The 13,409-nt window shown below is 46.2% G+C and overlaps 1 protein-coding gene across 1 annotated transcript; it reads right to left on the bottom strand.

Moving 5' to 3' along the window:
- Positions 1 to 438: 438 nt before the first annotated feature.
- NAPA (NSF attachment protein alpha) lies at positions 439 to 13,072 on the bottom strand. The gene is made up of 11 exons (XM_072123056.1): positions 12,792 to 13,072; positions 9,613 to 9,692; positions 8,326 to 8,442; positions 5,381 to 5,427; positions 5,146 to 5,223; positions 4,991 to 5,046; positions 3,271 to 3,355; positions 3,090 to 3,194; positions 2,942 to 3,010; positions 2,535 to 2,585; positions 439 to 1,555 (listed from the first exon to the last, which is right to left on the bottom strand). The coding sequence occupies exons 1-11, from the start codon at positions 12,887 to 12,889 to the stop codon at positions 1,454 to 1,456; spliced, it is 888 nt and encodes a 295-aa protein (XP_071979157.1). The 5' UTR covers positions 12,890 to 13,072; the 3' UTR covers positions 439 to 1,453.
- Positions 13,073 to 13,409: the final 337 nt, after the last annotated feature.

Genomic DNA, 13,409 nt, shown 5'->3' with positions numbered 1-13,409 from the left:
GCTCTGAATACTGGGACCTCTGCTGATAAGACTGGTAATAACTTACATCTCCACCTAACAGCTGACAATGTCTGGCACCAGCCTAGACAATGGCATCTTCATGGAGTGACACAAGTGAAATAGCTTCAGGGATCTGGGTCCTGTGTGACTCCAGATCATCTTTCTAGGACTGTCTACACTTCGGGGACATACACTGGAGACTTGGGGCTTGTACAGAACCCTATTGGGTGCCACCTAGGACAGGCAGATACATCAGGGGACCCCTCTGTCTACTCTCTTTCTCTACAGGTGCAGACATTATGGATTTGCTGGCGATTCCACATAGAAATCAGAGGGGAAATCCACATGGAAATTTGGGCTTGAAATGCCAAGTATATAGTTCACCACAGGGACCGCCTGCGATTTGGACGATGCAGTAAGACCACCGCTCCAGACACGTCACATCCCACTTGCTTTATTGAACACGGGCTCAGCTGCATTATTCATGAGATGGTTCACAAAATGCCGGACGAGACAAAGGAAACAAACAAAAATGAACCTGCCTCCGAGAAAGCGGGTAAATCTGCACATCTACAGCGCTATGCAAGGTAAAAGGAGCCGCCTGTGGGCAAAGTGATGCCAACTCTCCTCCCATAGAGCCCTTTCCAGTCCGCTTGGCATCACCCACATATAGGGCAGCGTCCAGACATCAGTGAGGAACGTCAGGACCAGAATTGTGCCAAGTCTATAGTGTGCAGCCTGTATGGGGTATGAATACATTATGTATATATAGAATTTTTCTCTTAAATATACTCTGTACAGGCCTAGAAGGTTTAATGGTGCAAGGATCGTATGATCCCTACATAACCCCTAGGACTAAAAATCCCAATATTTGGTCAAGCTGCAATTATTGATATGTTTCAAAGGAAATGTTATAATCATATATATATTCTGATGTATGGAGTATAGCAAGGATATTATTACGTGTCTTTTTTTTTTTATTTCCCATCCATGCCCCCAAGATCCATGCAAAGGTACATTGACTGAGTCTGCCACCCCAAAAGCCAGGATTGCACAAATAGGCCGTCATGATGTGACAGCGGAGGAGGAGCCCACCTAAATCGATGAGGGGATTTATTGTAGTAGCTAAAGACGTGCACAATGCCCAGCTGTATACTAGATCGCACAAGGACCCCCCCAGGGACATCCAGTGACTACACACAGTGACTGCAGCCTGCGTGGGCCTAGAAAGGAAACTATGATGGCGCCCCCTATGGTCCGCAGAGAAGCGCACACAAGGAGGCTGCGTCCAGTCTGCGTAGTCGACAGATGATCCTTAGAGGATCTTGTGCTCGGTAAGACGTTTATCTCATTAATGTAAATGGGCATTAGCAGTGTTCCCCGCCCCCCATTAAACCCTAAAATTCCTGATGTGGGCTCCGGCTAATGGGGAAGGAGACCTGAGATGTGACTATTAACGCAAATCCTCTTCTTCTCCTTTAATGGTCTTCTTGATGCGCAGCAGCATTGTGGTGAGCCACTGGTCCAGACGGGAGATGGAGTCAAACTCTTTTACCTGTACGGAGGAGAAGATGGATGAGACTGTGTCACACATCAGTGCGAGCTGCTAGGCTAAAAAACAGATTCTGCCGAAAGATTACATGGTGCCACAGACAAAGTAGCCTGGATACTCACTTTAAAGGTGTTGGCCACTTATATTTAGCCTGGTAAAGTGTCATACAAGATCCTTAGGAGGTCACCCACATTATATTTACCCTATATATCCACAGGGATCACATGCAGGACACAATAAACTTTATCAGGGCAAGTAAAATATGGGCGACCATATTGGGACCTTTCACCTGTACCCTGGTAAAGTTTCCTACATGTAGCTAATCCACTGTAAATAGAGGACACTAAGTGGTGTTAAAAAGGTATAACATATACTGATGGTAGACCCGTAAACTCATCAGCTGCAGTCTTCTGCACTTTCCAAAACATTTTTCATTACTTGATAGATTATTGTCTATGTTGAAATGTAAACTTTTATTCTATATGCCAAGTAGCCAGAACCTAGCTCAGATTATAGATAAAATATACAGGATGTGAATAAATTATCTACCATGGGAGCTAGGAGGTGCTCAGGTGACATAAGCCTCAGGCTCATTAACATATAGAATATAAGTTATTATATTACAACATAGAAAATACTTTATCAAGTAATAAAAAAAGAAGTGCAGAAGACGGCGGCTGGTGAGTTATAGGGGTCTACATCACTATACCTGATGTCCTTTAATGCAGTGGATCCTGGTGCAGAAATCACAGCATAATATACTGCACATTGTGGCCGCTTTCAGATGCTTGTGGAATGGCTGCAGGATTACTGCTGGGGTAAATCCTGCAGCCATTCTGCAACATGTGCACATACCCATAGATTGGTAGTGGTCCAACACTGCCCCCCCCCCCCCCCCCCATTTAGCTTATTGATTTTACAGATTCATTAGGGGTTGTATGTCTATAGTGCGGGAGATGAACAAGTCATGTGTAACACTTACTGCGTCTGTGTAGTTGTCCACATTCTGTTCTTCATGAGCTTCAAGAAGTTTCTGTAAGGAGTCAAGAGATGATTATCCTAAGAGATTGCTAGAAAAACTGCGACTGGTGAATGAAGCAGGACAGAATAATCAATATGGGGGCGACGTATCATAGGCTGGCGCTCCTGAGCGTCAGCCAGATACATTAAGAGGCGAAGGTCAGACCTGGCATAGTTTTGCATGAAAACTACAGAACATAAGTTTTTCTCTCAAAAGAAGGCAGGCACGGGATAGGAACGCGCCCTTCTATGCCCCCTTCACGCCCACACGGCTCGGAGGTTGTGTATTCACAATTGTAATCGCAGATTCTTGCGCTGTGCAATTATTTCACTGCTTCTATGCCAGAAAACTGAGGACGATGAACATACCTTAACAAGTTTACACTCTCTGGAATCGGAGAACGCGGGAAACATCTCCTCGTATTTCTGGACAGCCAGCTGTGAATCAGAGGCATAAGTGTTAGTAATCCCCGCAGGCAGTGCCCTGCATACACTACCTCTGCAAGCCGCCTATTACCTTAGCGTTGTACATGTCGATGCAGAAATGGCAGAGGGCAGCTTTGAAGAAATACTCTTTGGCACTGTACTTCAGTAGGGGGCTGTCCATGGCGTTGGTGCCAACCTAAGAGATGTACAAAGGACAAAATCAGAAGTGATATGAGAGATGTAGCACAGACCCACAACAGGGCGACATCTACCTGCTCGTAGATTTCCACCGCCTTCGGGTATTGCTCCAGTTGCGCTGCGTAAGTGGCGACTTTCAGCAGACATTTGTTTGCAGAACTGTGAGAGAAGCAAAGAAATCCAAGACATGTAAAATGTACAATGCTATTTCACATCTCCCTTTAAAGGAATTGTCCCAAACCTAACCACAAAATAGGTGATATTTGACCCTGCATCGAACCTTGCATGAATTAATTGTTCAAGTGCATGTAAGAAAGATCGTAACATATTCTATTATATCTATAGGAATCGGACGCTTTTCATCCTTCCCTATTAACTTATGAGCCCAGACTGCAGCTCACAAATCAGCACGGTGCTGTCTGATTCCAAGTGCTTTATTCACATCACCAAAGGTCGGTACTGCTGTATAGTGTCCTATATGCTCCTGCTGATCCTTCTGAATGAGAGAGAAGTCATTGGGGAGATTATCCTGTTTTTTGGGTGAAGTGTTTGGGAGACATCATAGCAGCTAGTCTCCACCACCAGCTCCATAAAGTATGCCAAGGGGAAAACCTCTAAATAAAAGTGATATAATGGCCTGATACAGTTGGCATGTGAGAGGGTGACACCACAAGTTTCTAATGTGTATGACTCCATCATTGGGGCCGCCATTAATGACTAGAATGCGTTATCCACGTCTCCTATTAAAATGGAAAGCGGAAAGAACTTACTGGGACTTATTTATTGGTACGCGCGTAAACTTTCGTCTGACTTTTGGGCGTTTTCAGGGAATTGCACAGCTTGGGCAGGTATTTAACAGGGGTCTGTACTGGGATTGCGTCGTACGCGGATTGTGGTGCGGCTGTGCTGCTTCCATGCAACACAAATCGTGGGGGTGGCCTTCTGACGATCAGACTGATTTGGACTAAGCGCGGGATTTAACTTTCAAATTGTGTCGCAAGATCAAGCACTTACATGCACCAGGAAGAAGCAGGTGAACTCCGGGGACCTGAGCGGGGAAGTGACACATGCAGGATATCGGGAGCAGGATCTTAGTGACTCCCCGCACAGCGCATTATACACAGACAATGCACTTCCATGCACCAGGAAGAAGAAGGTGAACTCCGGGGACCTGATCGGGGAAGCGACACATGCAGGATATCGGGAGCAGGATCTTAGTGACTCCCCGCACAGCGCATTATACACGGACAATGCACTTACATTCACCAGGAAGAAGAAGGTGAACTCCGGGGACCTGAGCGGGGAAGCGACACATGCAGGATATCGGGAGCAGGATCTTAGTGACTCCCCGCACAGCGCATTATACACGGACAATGCACTTACATTCACCAGGAAGAAGAAGGTGAACTCCGGGGACCTGAGCGGGGAAGCGACACATGCAGGATATCGGGTGCAGGATCTTAGTGACTCCCCGAACAGCGCATTATACATGAACAATGCACTTACATGCACCAGGAAGGAGAAGGTGAACTCCGGGGACCGGAGCGGGGAAGCGACACATGCAGGATATCAGACGCACGATCTTAAGTGAATCGCGGCACAGGGCATTGTCGTCGCACAATGCACTTTTGGGGAACTTCATTGGACAGGGGACTAAGACAATGTCTATGGGACTAAGACAATTAACACAATGAGTCGACCTGATTCAATCAGAAAGAGAACACTGGAGTTTACTGTATAGGAAGGTTCTGTAGACATTGACTATGAATACGAGACGTAGGACCCTTCACTTACCTGTTGGATTCCTCTCCCTTGTAGTAATCTGCCGCCTGCTCGTAGTGGGCTATTGCCTGAAAAGGAAAAAAGAAATGGAGCAAATTATGATGACAGATCAGCACATCCCGCACATAACCTGCTGATGGGGTCATCAAGAAAACTTAGTGCCAAACCTTCTCTATGTCCACCAGCTCGGACTCGTAGATCTCTGCTATGGATATGTGATGTTTGGCTGCGATGGTGAATCTCCCCTGCGAGGCACAAACATACAATCAGCAATGTAATCTCTCCTGACCAAGGACTATAATGGGAGGCTTAGCCCTGACCCATTACAGTGACTGAGGATGAGTTGCAATACCAAGCACCGCCACTATGCAATGGCTAATAATGTGAAGAGCAGGGACTCACCATGTCGGTGTAGATTTCGATGGCCCGCAGCAGACAGTTGATGGCCTCTGTAAGACACAGATAAGAGCCGTATGTGATCAGATCGTTGTGGAGGACATTATCAGATAAGATCATGTGCTCTGTGTAACACTATCACGCAGTCTCAGCATCGCCTGCAATGAGGCTGAATAGTACAATGCCCTGTACCCATGCACACTGCCCACGCTCATCATATGTGCCATAACGGGGTTTTCTATATTTATATCGCTCATCTCATGCTCCTCCCTGATAGATTCATCTGCGCCCTAAAATTTCTTGCAAGCAACAGACAGAAGTTCACTAAAGTTGTCTGACTTCATAGAGTTCAATGGAGAGAGGGGGCAGAGAGTCTCAGCAGCTAAGTGTCCACCCATCAGCTCAGGGAGAAGTGAAAAGTCATTCATAGAAGCATAAAATGCAGAATATTTGATACATAATGGCCAGTAGTAGCTGCTCACAATGGATTGACCGATTTATCCCAGAAGAGGGATCTCAAGCAGATACTCTGTACACTTATAGGTAGTTACTGTCTTAATACATTTAATTTCAACAAGGAGTTAATACGATGAAGAAATAATGGAGCTGTGACTTAAAGGGGTTTTCCTCCCACAAAGACAAGATTTGTAAATATACTCAGGATAACAAAATAACACATGATCTAATTGACTGTTATTAACAAAAATACAGCATTTCACAGATATATTTCCAATTTGTCTGTCAATCCTGTGTATACAATTTTCCCCTGGATCCAATCTTCTTACTATGGTTGGATTCTTCTCATGAATAGCTTCTCTTGTCTGCACACTGCACTGCTCTCTGCATCCTGCCCCTCCCCCTGCATTACAAGACCAGCTCAGGTACAGGCACTTCCTGCTGGCAGGCAGCGTGCAGAGACTCTACAAGCTACAGACAAGATAAGTTCTTTTTCCAGGTGAGAGGCATATAGCAGAGATGACTGTGTTCTAGATCTAGATGCAGAGCTGAGAGTGTCATTGTGTGTTAATCATCTCATGGATCTCATCATCTCTGATCTGTCTCATCTCTCTTTTTCTGTGTGTCAGATACTAGTAAAATGTTAAGAAGCGCAATAAAGTGTAGATAAACCTGTACCCTGATAATCAAAGCACATTGTCAGCTCACAGCATCTCATATCACAGAGGAATCATTAAGTGTCTGCTCATAAAATCTGTGGGATTTTACACCAACCATCACCGAGTGATAGGAGCAAAAACAGCAATAACCCTGAGTAACATTGTAAAGTAAGGGGTTAAAAAAAATGATCTTTATTGTGTTATCCCCAGGGGATTAAAATTTTAGAACTTTCTTTCTTGGGCAAACCCTTTTAAAGGAACAGTCCAGTCACAGCTGATTGATTGCATTACAACTTGTGCAGGGCCTGAAGGAAGGAGCAGGACTCCAGGTTCTATCAGTCAGGCTCCTCAGCTCAGACCCTACATCAGTGATGGCGAACCTTTTAGAGACGGAGTGCCCAAACTACAACCAAGACCCACTTATTTATCGCAAAGTGCCAACACACAAATGTAATTAGTGATTTATACTCCCTGCTCTGTCACAGCTTTCATTGATACCAGCACCCTGAGGACACCAATAGAGCAGAAAATAGAAGAACTTTGGATGATCATTGTAGTTTCCCTCCAGGGTCCCGTAAACAGGAAGAATTGTCAGGGCCGGAGCAGGAGCTACAATGATAATCCAGATCTGTCCACACCTTCCCACTCCTCCAGTAGTCCCAGGTAGGACTGTCACTTTAAAATAGCTCTGTGCACAGCAAGAAGCAGGAAGATATCTGGAATCATCTCTGGTGATGGTCTGAGTGCCCACAGAGAGGGCTCTGAGTGCCACCTCTGGCACCCGTGCCATAGGTTCGCCACCACTACCCTACACCATGTATTATTCAATGAATTATCTCTGTCTGGAGTGTTCCTTTAAGGACCGCCCACATTACCTCACATGTCCCTGTATATATAGATGCAGTATAGAGAGAGATCAATGTACAGAGCGAGTCCTTATCACCGTGTACATGGAGTAGAGAATGAGTGTCACGTCCTTCATGTATTAACCCATTATTGCTGGGAACAAAGGGGGAAAAAAAAAGCCTCCTTTGACCTTATTCAGCACAACGGCTGCACCCACAGTACCAGGCGCTTGGATAGTAGGAAAAAAAAAAAAATCCTTTGTTTTGGATCAATAACCCCTTAAACGCCACAATCTGTAACACTTGCTGTAATAGGAGTGGGATGAATGAGGCACCAGACATGTCGGCAACTACACACCAGAAACAAAGAACAGAGCACAACCCCCAGCAGGGGACACCGGGGACATCACCTCTTAATTTATCATCTTCTTATGTTCATTTTTGGTTATCTATCCAGGTCTAAATTAAAGGGGATTGTCCAACAAAGTTATTCCTTAATCACACCATAAGGGATAAACCTGATGATCAGTGGGAGACACCAAGGACCAGGGGTCACCCTTCATCTTCTATGTGGGGGGGAATAGAGGAGGGCGGGACCCAACTTCATTCAGCAGTCCCATAGACAGGGAAGGAAGTAGCAGTGTGCAAGCTTGACCGTGGTTAAAGGGATCCTTTGTTTACATGATCATAAGTCGGACCCCAGCAGATTATCACATTATCCCCCATCCTGTGGATCCTAGGAGATAACTTGCAACTGCCAACCCCTTTAAGACACTGGATCTTTTCACTTCCTTTTAAGGGTCCATATTATAATATATTGATCCAGGGTCAGCCTGAGCGCCTCTGGCACTTTTACAAAGTTGATATTTAGTAAAAACTTGTAAAAAAAAAAAAAAGTGTCCTCCATCCCCTAGACGGAGCGAGCAGCCTAATTAGGACACTACCGGTAATCTGGCGGTAGATGTCCTTTAACATGTCTCCACCTCCTTACCTTGAGGATCGGCCTTCTTGAAAGCATTTCCAGCGTCCACAAAGTTGGTGGCGGCATCGTGCTTGCTCTGGACCTGCAGATGGAGCTGGGCGGCCTGGCAGAAGGCATTGCCCGCAGCTAGAAGAACAGAAAGGGCACTAAGATTTCTCATATATCACTACCATCAACCAGGGACACTTATGGGGGATTCCACATTTATAAAGGTTTGATTTAATGTTTTAATATAAGGTTTTAAACATTTAGTGTTGGAAAACCGGCTGGACAAAAAAAAAAAAAAAAAAATTAATTCTTAAATTTCGCCAACTTCTGACGCTAGTAACTTTTTCCTACTCCGGCGCACGGAGCTGGGCGAGGTGTTATTTTCAGAGAGATGAGCCGACGTTTTCATGTGAACCATTTTGGGGACTTTCTTTTTTTTTTTTTTTTTTTTTAAAGTATTTATTTTTGCTAATTTTTGGAGAATTTTAACAATTACAATAAACAAAACCAAAGAACAAGATTGTCTGTTACATACTTTCTTCCCCACAATGCAGAATTATTAAATAATACATTTTGGGGACTTCTGATCATGTTTTATTACTTTGGCCGTTATTTTCTGTTACGGGGGTTCAAATCCGGGAATAACCATTTTTATATTTTGATTATTTTGACTTTTGTGATGCCTGATATGTTTACCCGTATTTTTTGCCCTATAAGGCGCACCGGACTATAAGGCGCATTAGTCCGATGCGCCTTATATATGTAATAATTCCATATATAAGGCGCATCGGACTATAAGGCGCGGGGTCCGGGGGCGTGGCGGAGGTCCGGGGGCGGAGCGGAGACCCGACGGGACGCGACGCCGAGACGCGACGGGGAACGCGGGGAAGGTGAGCGGGGAAGGTGGAGGAGGGCAGCGGACCATACTTAAATAGGTCCCCGCTACCGGAGACAGCAGATCTCCAGCGGGAACTGCAGACCACGCGGCAGAAGTTGTTCGTGCCGCGTGGTCTGCAGTTCCCGCTGGAGATCTGCTGTCTCCGGTAGCGGGGTATGGTCCGCTGCCCAGCGCCATACATAGGGCGCACCGGACTATAAGGCGCACTTTGGATTTCCCCGGAAATCCAAGGCTTTTAAGTGCGCCTTATAGTCCGGAAAATACGGTATGCTTTTATATTTTTTATTTTTGTTATACAAGTTCTAGGGTACGTGGGTTTTGAACTGATTGCTCCCACAATTAGGACACTGTTACAGATCTTCATATATTCACATGTCTCCTCCCCCTCAGGACACGAGATTTTCACTTACCGCTCCAATTCTTCACCATTTTGAACATGTTGGCTGCGCGGGCATAGAGTTCACACGCTTCTTCCACTTTGGATGAGCCCCTAAGACAACAATCAGGGTGGTGTGATAATCCTAATACAGACAAGGGCCGTACATTCTGTGTATAAATATATAGGACAATGGGGCAGGGATATAGGGGAGAACTCTGAGGTTTAATACAAATGTACAGATACACTGATCAGAAGTGGCTGAATATTACTACTATGCCCCAGTCTTCTCCCCACATGACATGCACATGGCAGAGATGACGACTTTCCTTAGTCTGACCTCAGACACCTAGGACCGGTTGTCACTCCTTGGACCACTTCTATACTGACCTAAGACCCAATCATTGAGCGTTCACAGTGTGGCCCTTGTCAAACTGGCTCATCTCCTCACTCTTCATCCTTTGATGCAGTTTATGAAGCTAAAACCAGAAGTGGATGAAGAAGAACCATTTGCCATTTGTACGTTCCCTCCATTTAGGATCCCCGTCTAGTTTGGGCTGCCAAACCACCGGCTAGGATTTCACATAGTGGTTGCAACATGGCGAGACGCCATCATCATCATGGCTGATCAAATCCACCACAACTTGTGAAATGGCCTGAGCAGATGCCTAGGACAACCTACCACCGGCCACATTGTCCATTCACCCATGTTCTGCCTGATCCGGGCACATATTCCTCTCTCTCTCTTTATCCTGTCCCCTCCCAGTGATTTCCACAGTCTCTCCCACAGACATTGTGCTGGAAAGGCAAATGTTCCTATAATGACAGTTTCCATGACAATGTACAAGATATAAAGATATCTGCATCAGAACAAACAAGACTGAATGTATCCTGGGGTTACAGGCCATCGTCTGTGTATAAAGAGAACAGAGCTCTGCACACGACTTTGTCAAACAAAACAATTTCCAAGATCTCTGCTTTCTGTCTGTGAACAGGAACATTTACATGCTGAAGCTGAAAACCTATCACATCCCACTAATGGGGATGCCCCTACGGGACCATAATACGCGGGCCCCTACGGGACCATAATACGCGGGCCCCTACGGGACCATAATACGCGGGCCCCTACGGGACCATAATACGCGGGCCCCTACGGGACCATAATACGCGGGCCCTACAGACTTTTAGACTCCCTGTGGATTCCAGTAACTTTGTCATTTTGTATTCTATAATGGGCAAACTTGAGGGCGGAGATCTGTCCCCATACGTGCAGTATAAGGCCCCTTACACACTAATGTATTCTACACCCAGAACGGAACCAGATTGTAGCATACAACCGTCTAGAGAAGGGGGATGGGTGAGCGCTCCTCACCCCTCCCCGCTCAATAGGGAGCCGTGCAGCCGGCCTGTACAAGCTCCATCTTTTTACCGGCGACAGCATGGTACGGTGACACACACAATGACTTCTATGCCAGCTGCCGATCATACAGCTACAATACGGCCGCCATATACAATTGTATGCATGGGGCCTTAAACAGCCACAGTTACAGGTCACTTCCATCTTCTCCGACAGCCGGTGACGTTGCTCTTCCTGGATTACAAGAGAAGCAGCTCAGAAAGAATCCATGAAATGACAGATTCCTCGATGAAATGCTTGTTATATGACACGCTGCACTGACACACTGTAACAACCCTGGGTGTAAGCTCCACACAACTGGGGCAGGTTTTCTGCTTTTGGGTTTTAACACCTGGGGAATCTAATCGCATGTCACACACCGCAACACCTTCCTGACACAGGGGCAGAGCAGCAGCGCCCCCTGTACAGAGGGTAGAGGGGTATAACAGTGCAAGAAAAACTTAGACATGGATGCAGCGCTGCACCAGAACCATTACTTTTAAGTATTCTGGAGGTGCCAGAGGTATTGGCCTATCCTTTTAAAGGGGTGTTCCAGAAATTCCGACCCCCAGGAGACCTGATTTAAGCACAATGATGGTCACTGGCTCCTGTCACTCCTATCTGGGCTGGAAGTGTTGAGGTTCAAGGTACCAACTGTGGTCAATCCTTGGTCCGGTGACGTCAACTACTTTGATACCCACTGAGGTCACCTATTAACCAAAACGGGTCCCATGTACGAAGTATCTCAAAGCAGGGTAAGTAAACAATTTTGTTTTTGCTTATTCCGGCCCCGGCCCCCTGTGAGGTTTCTCAGGATTCCTGGAAAATCCCTTTAAGGCTGGTTACTTTGTCCAGACTTATATTTGCCAGCGCGAGGAGAACTGGAAACATTCCTATGGATCCTACTGTATGTACCTACACATTACCCAGAATTCCTCCGTTATGTGGCCATATAACACATTGCTATCACTTCACTGCAGACTGGTTGTCTCCACGGACACGTAAAGGAAATCTGCCATCAAAATCCATCCTGATAAACCAGGGACATTACTCATAGATCCAGGGACCGGGGCAACTTTTATAATTCACTGCAGCTGAGGAAGTTTCATCACACAGTGGGAAGTGCTCCTGCACAGTGTAACAGCCTGTCATGCTTCAGCACAGAGGGTCTCTGGTAACACCCTCAAAGCCCTTCTGACTCATTAGCATAATTTCCTAAATTGATTTTAGAAGGAAGGAGGCCATGGATAAGAAATATAACATGATTTCCACAGTCCCGGTGCCTGGATCTATCAGTAAGTGATGGACTTTGATGGTAGATTTTCTGTAAAGTGGAATAAAGGACCCCTGTTCTCATGACAAGTGGAGGTCTTCACAATCAGCAAGGCGAGTACCCCTATAACACTCCATCTCGTTACCGTTACTAAGAAAATATAAATTCTCATAAATGCAATAAAGCGAAATTCGCTAATGAACATAGGAAATAGGAAATCAAATTTTGGCAGAATTCCATTAACCGTGGATGGCTCCTAAGATTGGAATAGCAAGAAGCAATCTGATTGGTTGATAATTAGTAACTGACAGGCTAGTTGACCAATTACATTATTTGTAGTATTGCGACCAACCAGAATCCAGCTTTGATTCTACTACAGCAGAACGGAGAGAGAAAGCAGCTATGTGATTGGTTGCAATCAGGCCTAATTGACCAGATGGCGAACCAATGAGAATACAGATTTTAAGAAAGCAGCGATTTCATTGGTCACTGCAGCGGATGGTCCCTATAGGACGAGCGCTCCTCCTCCTATCACCCGTCTCACCCGAAAAGTCCGGAGAAGAAGGACTGGGAAGACTTGACTTTCTTATCGGCCTCGGCCAGCAGCTGCATGGCTTCCTTCTCCTTCCCGGAGTTATCCATGGCGGCGGAGGGGGGGATCAGCACCGGAGCGATCCAAGGAGGACGAGAGATCCGCAGGCGGAGGGGCCGGTGATGATGATGGACTCTCTGCCCGAAGACAGCTCAGTGACGGGGATGGCTCAGCCTCCGCCGCTGACACAGCGCTACTTCCGCCCACAACGGTCACCTGACCCAGCAACACGTCACTTCCGTTCACAACACCAGTCAGCTGACCCGCGCGTCACGTGACGGCGTTAAAAGCCATTGACCCCGCCGTGTGCTCGGGCAGGTGATGCCGGGACGACAGGTGAGGCTGGAGGAGATTATTCTAGGGGTCACCCTGTAATAGCCAATGTATTCACTCATTTCCAATATGATGCTGCAGTGTAAAGCAGGGGGGAAACAAAGTCACACGAGGGTGTAGTTATACCTGTCTATGGGATGGGAGATCACCCCACACTCATCCACATATAAATGAAACCAATCTAAAGATTACTGCTTGTAAGTGTAACTGCATGTGTGACCCCGGGTCACACCTCTC

Source organism: Engystomops pustulosus, chromosome 9, assembly GCF_040894005.1.
Source record: "Engystomops pustulosus chromosome 9, aEngPut4.maternal, whole genome shotgun sequence".
Classification (NCBI taxonomy): Eukaryota; Metazoa; Chordata; class Amphibia; order Anura; family Leptodactylidae; genus Engystomops; species Engystomops pustulosus.
Note: the sequence above shows the minus strand (reverse complement) of the source record. Positions and strands in the feature narration are given on the sequence as shown.

Bases quoted from the DNA above. Each gene is read 5' to 3' on its own strand.
- NAPA (XM_072123056.1), bottom strand. From the start codon at position 12,889: ATGGATAACTCCGGGAAGGAGAAGGAAGCCATGCAGCTGCTGGCCGAG. The intron at 5,428-8,325 runs GTAAGGAGGTGG...TGTGTCTTACAG, and splicing joins CAAGAAGGCCGATCCTCAAG to AGGCCATCAACTGTCTGCTG. The intron at 3,011-3,089 runs GTAATAGGCGGC...TCTGATTCACAG, and splicing joins TCGACATGTACAACGCTAAG to CTGGCTGTCCAGAAATACGA.